This window comes from Silene latifolia, chromosome 10, assembly GCF_048544455.1.
Source record: "Silene latifolia isolate original U9 population chromosome 10, ASM4854445v1, whole genome shotgun sequence".
Classification (NCBI taxonomy): domain Eukaryota; kingdom Viridiplantae; phylum Streptophyta; class Magnoliopsida; order Caryophyllales; family Caryophyllaceae; genus Silene; species Silene latifolia.
In genome coordinates, this window is record NC_133535.1 from 151,400,138 (window position 1) to 151,409,746 (window position 9,609).

The window sequence follows — 9,609 nt, forward strand, 5'->3', positions numbered from 1 at the left end:
ATTTGTTCTAACTTAACCAAAGGTCACGGTTCAAGCCCTAGGAACGCAACCGTGTTAAAATTTGATGTTCTAACTAATCCGCATTCTTTTCCCTTGTGGCCACTTACTATCAGGTTTGATAGTGTTGAGATATTGTCGTATAAGATATCATGGGATTTGCTAAGATTAGAGTATAAGATATTTAGATTATTTAGTTTCCTTAAGTCGAGGTCTCGGGTTTTACTATATAATGATGTATAGTAATGCCCTTATCACAACAACTCAATAACACAATTCAATCTTATGAACTACTAGGCTCCGGATCTGCCCTCTGAAATTCTACAAAGATGGCGTGTTCTAACAATAAAAAGATTTATAGGATTCAGAATTTGGACCGGGTTTCACAATTGCCGGATCCTATAATCCTTAGTATATTATCTCGTCTTCCATTAGAGGATTCTGCTCGGGCATCCATCTTATCTAAGACCTGGAAAAACTATTGCGAGCTATATCCCATTCTTTTCTTCGATCATAACTTATTTGCATTGCAATCCCTTGTTTCTGCTACTGAAGTCGGCGGTGGAGAGCCTGATTTTAATCAACTAAGGGAGATGTTTATGGACGACGTGGATCATCGGTTGACTAGTGCCAGACATCTAGATTCACCTATTCGGAAATTAGCACTCAATGTGGCCTGCAATGATTCCACGTACTTTTCTCGTGTTGATAATTGGATTGAATTGGTAAAACAAATTAATGTCGAAGACTTGTGTATTACTGTGCAAACGCTGCATTTCTTGTGGCATGAATTTCCGGTTTCAATGCTGACTTCTAAACACTTGCGCAAAATTTCTATTCGAGGGTGCAAGTTGGGTTGTGACCCCATTAACCGATTCTGGTCTCTGGAGCGACTGTGTTTGTCACATGTTGTTATGGACTATGATGCATTGGAAAACCTGACAAATTTTTGTCAGGGGATTGAAACTCTAATCCTCGAAAACTGCAGTGTCGAGATGAGATCCCTAAACCTCTCGAAGTTTCCTAATCTGAAAAAAGCTGTTATCGGGATACAGTGTGGGGAGCTTGATTATATTGACATCGTAGACACTAACCTTGAGTGCATAACTGCGATGCTAAAACCGAACTTTGTGTCACACAAGGCGCTTGTGCCAAAGATTAAAGAGATCGACTGTGCTTGGTGTACCTTCGACCAGCCTACCTTGTTAAAAGACTTTACTTCTACATTTCCGCTTCTTGAAGAAGGAATTATACAGATACACGATACAGATACATTTAAAGCAACTAGTAATCTTCTCAGGGACTTAATTTTGCTTAGTAATGATAATGATTTCGCGTGTGTAAAGGAGGTGTATATTGATTGTCCGAGTTTAATATAATTCGATTGTTGGACTAAAGGTCTGGAAGAGTTACATCTTAATTGTCCGAAACTGAGAGAGTTCAACTTTGCGGGCACGACAGTTCCAAAGCGTGTTCTGTAGCTCAAAGGATCGAGCTAGAGAAGAGCAACCGGAATATAACTATGAGGGACGCTTATGACACGACGTGGTTGATGAACCTGAGAGAATTTATCGTACCCTTAATCGGAAATAAGACCACTGTTTCCGTGAACTTCAAATTGCCAATGGTGAGTACCCAGTTTTCTTTAGGCCCTTTCATTTTCTTGCTTTTATAATAACTTTATGTAGTTAATTTGGTTTTGGTAGGAAACATTCCAACTTGAGCTAGTAGAAGCAATTGAAGTTTCCCCGCGACACAATTTTTCCTTATATTTGGAGCTTAACTACGACGAGGAAAATGTAGCTGCTCTTGTGGATGGCATTCTCTGGATTATTCGTCCAACTACTTTCATTATCGATTGTCAAAATTATTATGTCGTTAAGGTATTTTGTTCAACTATATAATTTAAGTTCCAACAAAGTTTTGCAAGGTTAATTTATGCTTCTTTTTATCGCGGTGTAACACGCATTAGTAGTAAAACAAATGAGTGTTGCTCTACGATAAAAAGAAGAATGACTAGTTTAGAGAACATAGGGAGTTTCGAACCTTGGACTTGTCGTCCCTAATACCTCGATTGTATTCTGATTTGGTGTATGAATTTGTGTTACTGATTTGCTTTTGTTTTCGCAGTACTTGTGTCAAAACTTGGTTAGGAAAGCAGAAGAGAGTATATGTGATGAGCAGTTAACTCATCCTTGTTGGATGCTTCAATTGGAAAGTTTCGATGTGGAGTACGCGTTGGATGTTCCACATACAAACGGTAATTTGGCGGCTTTACCTGAGGAATGTCGAACCCTCCTCAGAAATGCACTTAAGTTCAAGTTTCAGTGGTTCATGACTTCGTCAAATAAGTTAGAACCGAGCTATATATAGAAACATGACGGATTTGGTGGACCCTACTTCCGACATTGTAGAGTTTCCCGTGGAACGGTTCTAATTATTATGTGGATTTATATATTTTTAGAATATGTATGAAATGCGAAGATTAAATGTGCATATGTAACTTAAATTTAAAAGATTATTATTTTATGTAATAATGGTGCTTATTAACAACAATGCATATATATACTTTTCGCTTTTCTCTAACCCACAAAGAATTCCGGATGGTTACTACCGTTAAAACCAGCTTTGAATGACAAACCTCCCATTTTTCATCATTGCGTTGTAGCCGTAGTTCGAGTAAATCCAAGACTGTATTACCATCCTAATGCTATGTGAAAAGGAGTGGCTTTACTAATACCTCTGAGGTTCTTCATCTTCTGCAACCTATCTGGAATTTCCAACAAATTGTTGTACAGCTCAAACCAGTATCCATTGGCAGATTTAATAATACAGTGTTCTTCGATCATATCAAAGGTTGTTTTACCATTCTTGCTCTTAATGTCAAATTTTATGCCTTTAGTCTCCAAAGAATGCAAAAGCTAGTCTTTCATCTTTCAGTTCTATTGCTCGGTGCAAAGGCGTATATCCATTGACGTCAACCCTATTTTTCAATTCCTGCGTCATGAATGGACTTGCTAACAAATGTTTATACAGCTTAAACAAAGCATCATTGCCACACTTGGCATCAAGCAAATCCAATGCTGTTTTATCATTAAGATCCGGAATGTCGAGTTTTATGCCCTTAGTGTTTATGAGTGCTTTTGCTAATTCATGGTCATCGCGTTCTATGGCTCGATGCGAGCAAGAGCTTTATTCTTGACACCCCGATTCTTCAATTCTCGTCATAACCGGTTTTTCTAGCAACTCTTTGTACTGCTCAAAAAACTCAAGATTGGGTTTGCACTATTCCTCTAGTAATTCTAAAGCTGTTTTATCATTCTGATCTGGGATGTCGAGCGTTATCCCCTTAGTTTCTTGCAATGCCCTTGTTAGACCAAAGTTCATCCGTGAAATGGCTAGGTGCAATGGAGTGGCATGATTGTCATGTCAAGTTGATTCTTCAAACTTCGCATCACCGGATTCGCCAACAATTTCTTATACTGCTCATATTGTAGCAAATCTATATGGTGAAGAGGCGTTTGTTCGCTGTTTTGACAAAGCTTGATGAATTCTTGATGATCACATTGCTCAAGAAAGGCAAAAACTGTGGATAAGTGACCCTTGGCGCATGCTATTCGCCACGCTGGTGTAGAATCGTTTATCAAAGTACGTCTCCCTGCAAAAGAAATTTTACAAGCCAATCTTCCCCCCTTTCTGCTGCTTCTTTAAGGTGCGTCTTTGCATCTTTCTTTGGGCCTTTCTCGAATATGGAAAGTCCTTTCATTGCAAGCTTTCCGGCACTCTCTGATCTTAACATTTGACTCATCGCTTGCAGGAGCAAAATGAATGATTTAGCAAACAAACCCTGGGATGCGGAGTTAAAATCGAATAGAACAGGGTGGTGCAAAAAAAAAAAAAGACACTCCTCTATGAAGTATCTTAGATAAGTTTAGAGAGATCAGACTTCTTCTTTCAACAATTCTCTTTTTTATCATCTCATTTTTATTAGTTATTTGAAAACAGCATCAAATACCATGTTAGAAGAAGTCGGTTTACAAAATCATTCATTTAGTAATTTAGACAGGAAATGTAAGCTTTGTAATCAAATGAAGTAATTTAAGTCTCAAACCTGCATCTCCGGAAGCAAAATGGTGGACGATCTTGAGAACACTGGGATGGAGTTTGTCACTGATGGTGTCAAGCTATACCTCGCAAGTGCACGATTTTATCGTTGTACACTATTAAGGGTCGATCCCACAAGGAGCTAGGAAGACTACTAATCGTTTTAACTCTATGGTTTAGCTAAGTCGACAATAAAGGGAGAAGGTTATGCTAGAACTACTAACAACAAGGTAAAACAAGTAAATAAGAAATAGGAGAAAAGGCAGGATAGAATAAATGGTTGTAAATCAAATATATTAAAAACCTAAGACTCGGTTCTTCCCAATCAATTCGTAATTCCACATAATCAAATCTCTAGGCTAGTCATAAGGGTAGTTAGGTGAGGAGGTGACGACTCTAATTCGCCTAAGACCCCCCTCTCGGGTTCGAAATAGGACACTAGTACTACCCACCAACCCCCCTCTCGGGTTCGAAGGTCGGAATCCCTAGCTCAATACCCGACTACCCCAAAAACATGCATTTTCCCAAGGTAGTCCAATATTCGCTAAGGTCATTAAGCCCCATCAATTCCCGGGTCATCCCACTCCCTCTCTCGAGGATCGATTTCAAACGCTAGATTAGAGGTGTCCTACCCCGGTTCTCCCTTTCGGTCTCAACCAAGGTTAACAATCGGGTCAAATCTCGGGTATCCAAATCACAACCTAACCAACTCTCGTTGGTGGTCAAGGGTCGTAAGTCAACACTACCCAAAAGTCAACCCATAAACCATGTCAATCCTCTAACCTACCCTCACCAATTTCCCCAAAGAATCAGCCTTTATGAAATTTAATTAGAGAAATTACTCATGTTGGGTCAAACCGAGCCCTAGTGGAAGACTACTCACTAATCATGGTCCTAATTGCAAAATAAACAATAAAGATGGAAACTTTGGTCACAAACATGGTGGGAAGATGAATCTTACTACTAATCATGCAACAAATTCAACAATAGTTAAGAGAGAAAGAGATTTTATCTAATAACAAGATTAACTAATCCAAAAGACACAATCTTTAACCAAATCAACTCAAAGATTAAGTCTTTGAGGACAACTATCCAAGGATGAACAAATGAAAGAGAAACAAAGGAAAAAGGAAAAATGAAAAGATGAACAATGATGAAATCAATAACAACAAACAAACAAACAACAACAATAATTTTAACATAAACAATCAAACAAACATGAAGGAAGAACAAAATGTAAACAAATGAAAATAAGGAGAGGAGTAATACCAATCCAAAGCAAGAAGGGAAATAGGATAGAATAAATAAGGATAAACTTTCAATCTTGTTCTTACAACCCAACTTCAATCCCCAATTAATTGAAGAACTAGCTTAATTAGGGAATGATTAACAAAATAATTAACAAAGTTTGAAACTTGAAAGGGTAAATATTCTGGATCTAGGGTTGTGTGTCAAAGGGTTTAAGGAGAGGGGTATTTATAGGCTTGTACAAGATTAAGAAAGAAATTGAAATGGGCTTTGAAACACGCATACGCACTCCCGGCCGGTCAACCGGCCGCCGGTGCTTTGGCCGGCTGGGAGATCTCTGGAATTTTGAACGAGTTTTGGAGGTCATCAGGTGTGCACGGCCGGTCAACCGGCCGCCGGTCCCTGACCGGCTGGGGCACCCTTGACTTCAATCTTGACTTTTGGTTTTTGGAGGGACTCCCAGCCGGCTAGCCGGCTGCCGGTCATTTGACCGGCTGGGAGATTCCTGTAACTTTCTTCATTTCTCAAGCTCATATGTCTTCCCAGCCGGCTAGCCGGCCGCCGGGCCACCGGCTGGGGATGCTTCTTCCTTACTCCTTCCTTCACTTCCATGTATATGTACTCCCAAAATAGCTAGCCACCTTAAATACCTACCGAGAATACTCTTCAAAGATTATTCCCTTCATCTTTCATGCATAGCATTAGAAATCCCGTCTTCCTAGCTTCAATTCGCCCGTTCCCGCCTCAATTTCTGCAAGGGGGCCATAGTGTCATAGTAAAGGGAATCGGGACAAGAATTTAGAGAAAGGGAGTACAAAACCGACTCAAATGGAGTCGAATATGCATGAAAATAGAGGGAAAAAGAGTACAAAATGGTCCTATATCAGTCACCCTGTTGTGACCCCCAGTGTATCAAATCTTCTGCAGTAGTACGTACTGACCTCTCAAATATCGAACTTTTAGATTTTTCACATCCATTTTGTTCAGCGATCTCGTAAGCATTTTTATCTTCTTTATCCTCTCAAATATCGAACTTTTAGATTTCTCCGGTAAGATGGTTATGTGATAAAGCATCAATTTAACCAACCAATCAGCATTATCTTCAACTGCTCTATTAAGCACTGTGCCAGTAGAACCAGGCTCTGTTTCAATAAATTTTGGATGCTTTTCAAGCAGCAACCTGGATAATTGCACTGCATCATATTAGAGATACACATGTATAATTGTATATCTTTTTAATATCTTGTATATTAGGTAGGCTATAATATCTTGTATATAAGGTAGGCTATATCTCTTAGTTTGTTAAGTAAATATTCTAGCTTATTTGTTGCCTAGTTTATAGGATTGTTTATAGGATCAATCTTGTATATATACGTTGGTTATCAGTCAATGGAAATTATCTTTGGCATCATTATCTTCTTCATGGTACCAAGAGCTTGAGATCCAAAATTCCAAATACAAATCCACCTTTCTCTCTGCAATTTTTTTTTTCCATGGCTGGTAACGCCTCCATCCTCCCCAACCCTGCCGAGCCACTCGTTCCCTTTGTGGCCGTCAGTTTCTCGAATGTCACCCAACTCACACCCTCTACTTATCGAACTTGGTCTAAACAAATCGAAGATCTGCTCTTTGGTTATGATTTATTCAAATATTTGGATAACTCTCATCCATGTCCTCCTCCTACAATCGAGGATGACAAGAAGGCACGCATCCCAAACAAGTCCTATAACACTTGGATGCGTCAAGATCGATTGCTCAGTGGCGCTCTTCGCGGCACCATCCACTCTAGCATCACCCCTTTACTTCTCAATGCAAAAACATCGCAAGAAATTTGGACTCGGTTGAAGTCGACTTATGCCAGTACTTCGAGGGGACATATTCTCCAACTCAAGGATCGACTCAAATCGATCTCCAAAGGAGACTCCTCCGCTACTGACTATATGCAATCCCTTCGTACCTGTATTGATGAACTTGCTCATATGGGCAAACCAATGGACGATGAAGACATCGTCGCTCAAGTGTTAGATGGGTTAGATCGCGAAACATATCGCTCGCTTATTGATGCTGTCAAAAATCGGGACACCACCATATCCTTTGATGCCCTCCATGAACGTCTCATTCAATTTGACCTATCCCTTAAGCATTCCCCTACCCAACTAACCCCTGCCTCGGCTATGGTTGCTTATCATCACAAGCAATCTCGTTACCCTCCCCGTACCTCTCACTCGCCTGCTCTCCTCCCCACACCTTCCGCTGCACCGAATTCCCAACCCACCACGGCATTCAAAGGCAAGTGCCAGTGGTGTCATGCCACTGGTCACTTTCTCCAAATCTGCCCTGGTTTCAAAGCCACCCATCCAACCATCCAAGTCCCTAGTCGTCCTCCCCCTGCATCCAACCAACCACGCGCTCACATTGTCTCCCTCAACAACACCGTCCCTGCCAATTGGGTTCTCGACAGTGGTGCTACTCACCACATCACCCACGACCTAACCAACCTTTCCCTTCATGCTCCGTATGACGGAAACGATGATCTCCTTATCGGTGATGGGTCGCCCTTGTCCATTGAAAACATTGGTTCTTTTTCTCTCCCTCTTTCATTTAAAACAGTCACTTTTAATAATGTTCTCCATTCACCTTCTATTTCAAAAAATCTTATTTCTATTTCTAAATTCTGTACTGACAATGATGCTGTTGCTAATTTCTTCGCTGATTCGTGTCTCTTGCAGGACCGGTTGACGGGAAGAGTGTGATTAGTCTAGTTTAGTATGGGTCAATAAAAGTTATTTTGATGGTTAATTGATAGGTTGAGAAGCATTTTAGTGGATTTTATTGTATATGTCTCTTATGTTGGGTTGGTAATGGACTTGTGTGTTTTTATGGGATAATTGGATTGATTTTATTGTTATGTATGGAGAGGGCTTCTTTAGAGGTTGGTATTGGGCTAAAGATGTCATGTGAGTGTGGATTTTAAAGCAAGTCAAGGCCCAAGGACAAAAGTCAAAGCATGGAAGCAAATGAAGAAGAGGAAGCGTCATAATGGAAAGCCGCTAGGGGCGGCAAAATGCCGCTAGTCGCGGCACATCTCTTCTAGCCGCTAGTGGCGGGAAAAAGCCGCTAGTGGCGGCTCGGCATTGGATTCCGCATTGGATTCTACAACTCTCTTAATTCTCCTTTATTTTGGGATTTATGCTCATTCTTTATGACACTTTATGGAGATGCTCTTTTGAAGACTATATAAAGAGATGTTGTTGATCAAATTGGGGGACTCATACATACTTTTATATACTTTCTCTACCTCTTTAATCATTAGAATACATAAACAATTTCCAATTTCAAGTTTGTTTTTATTATTTGTATGGAGGGCTAAGTTCTACATCTTGGAACAAGTTCTTGAAGCCAATTTAGTTATTGAATTGTAAGACTCTTATTCTATTTTTATTTCATTGTTTGAATATCAAGTTTAATTTGGATTATTGTTGGTTTGTTAATTATACATCTAGAATGATCAACTAGTTGTTATTATTTAATTAACCATTGCTAGATTAGGTGAATGAATCTTTTGTTTGTTTACCTATTCCGTTGTAGCAATTATAATTCATCAAGTAGTATGCTAATTCATCATTGTTGAGTTATAAATGATTAAACTTGTATGAATCAAAGTGGAGCATCGCTTGTATTCTTCATTTATTCATCTTTGCTAAATTCCATCGCTATATTCTACAATTTTGACACGATTAAGCGCTTGACTAAATTGACAACATTGTAAGGGTTATTTGTTTACGCTTGTAGCTAATAACTAATATTATGTGGAATTAGAAGTCGACAACTTCATAGCAAAGTATTCAATAATGAAATAGATTAGAAGAGTCAATCATCAATTCATAACTAGTTGGTGGAAATTACTTGGTCCAAGAATTATTCTCATCATTTGTTTACATTTTTAATTACTTATATTGTTTTTACATTTTCATTTCCTTAAATTATTACTTTAGTAGACTTTAGTCAATCAACATTCAAAACCCCCCATTTGGTTACTTAACTTTGCACACATTTAATCAACATAAACACCTTCCTCGTGGGATCGACCCCTACTTACACTTGCTACTAGTTTGAGTTTGTAGTGGATAAAAATACTAATTTGGAGACTCACGACAAGTCAAGCCAAATTTTGGCGCCGTTGCCGGGGAAGAGGCTTTTGTTTGTTTATTTTGTGCAATTGTTTATTTATTTCTCAATTTTATTTTAAGTGTTTGGTTT

At 39.2% G+C, this 9,609-nt stretch overlaps 1 protein-coding gene across 1 annotated transcript; it reads left to right on the plus strand.

Annotated features, from left to right (window-relative positions):
* The first annotated feature begins 326 nt into the window (after nt 1-326).
* On the plus strand, nt 327-1,376 carry LOC141608541 (F-box protein At3g59000-like). The gene has a single exon (XM_074427884.1). It carries the CDS (start codon nt 327-329, stop codon nt 1,374-1,376), a length of 1,050 nt encoding a protein of 349 aa, XP_074283985.1.
* The last annotated feature ends 8,233 nt before the right edge of the window (nt 1,377-9,609 follow it).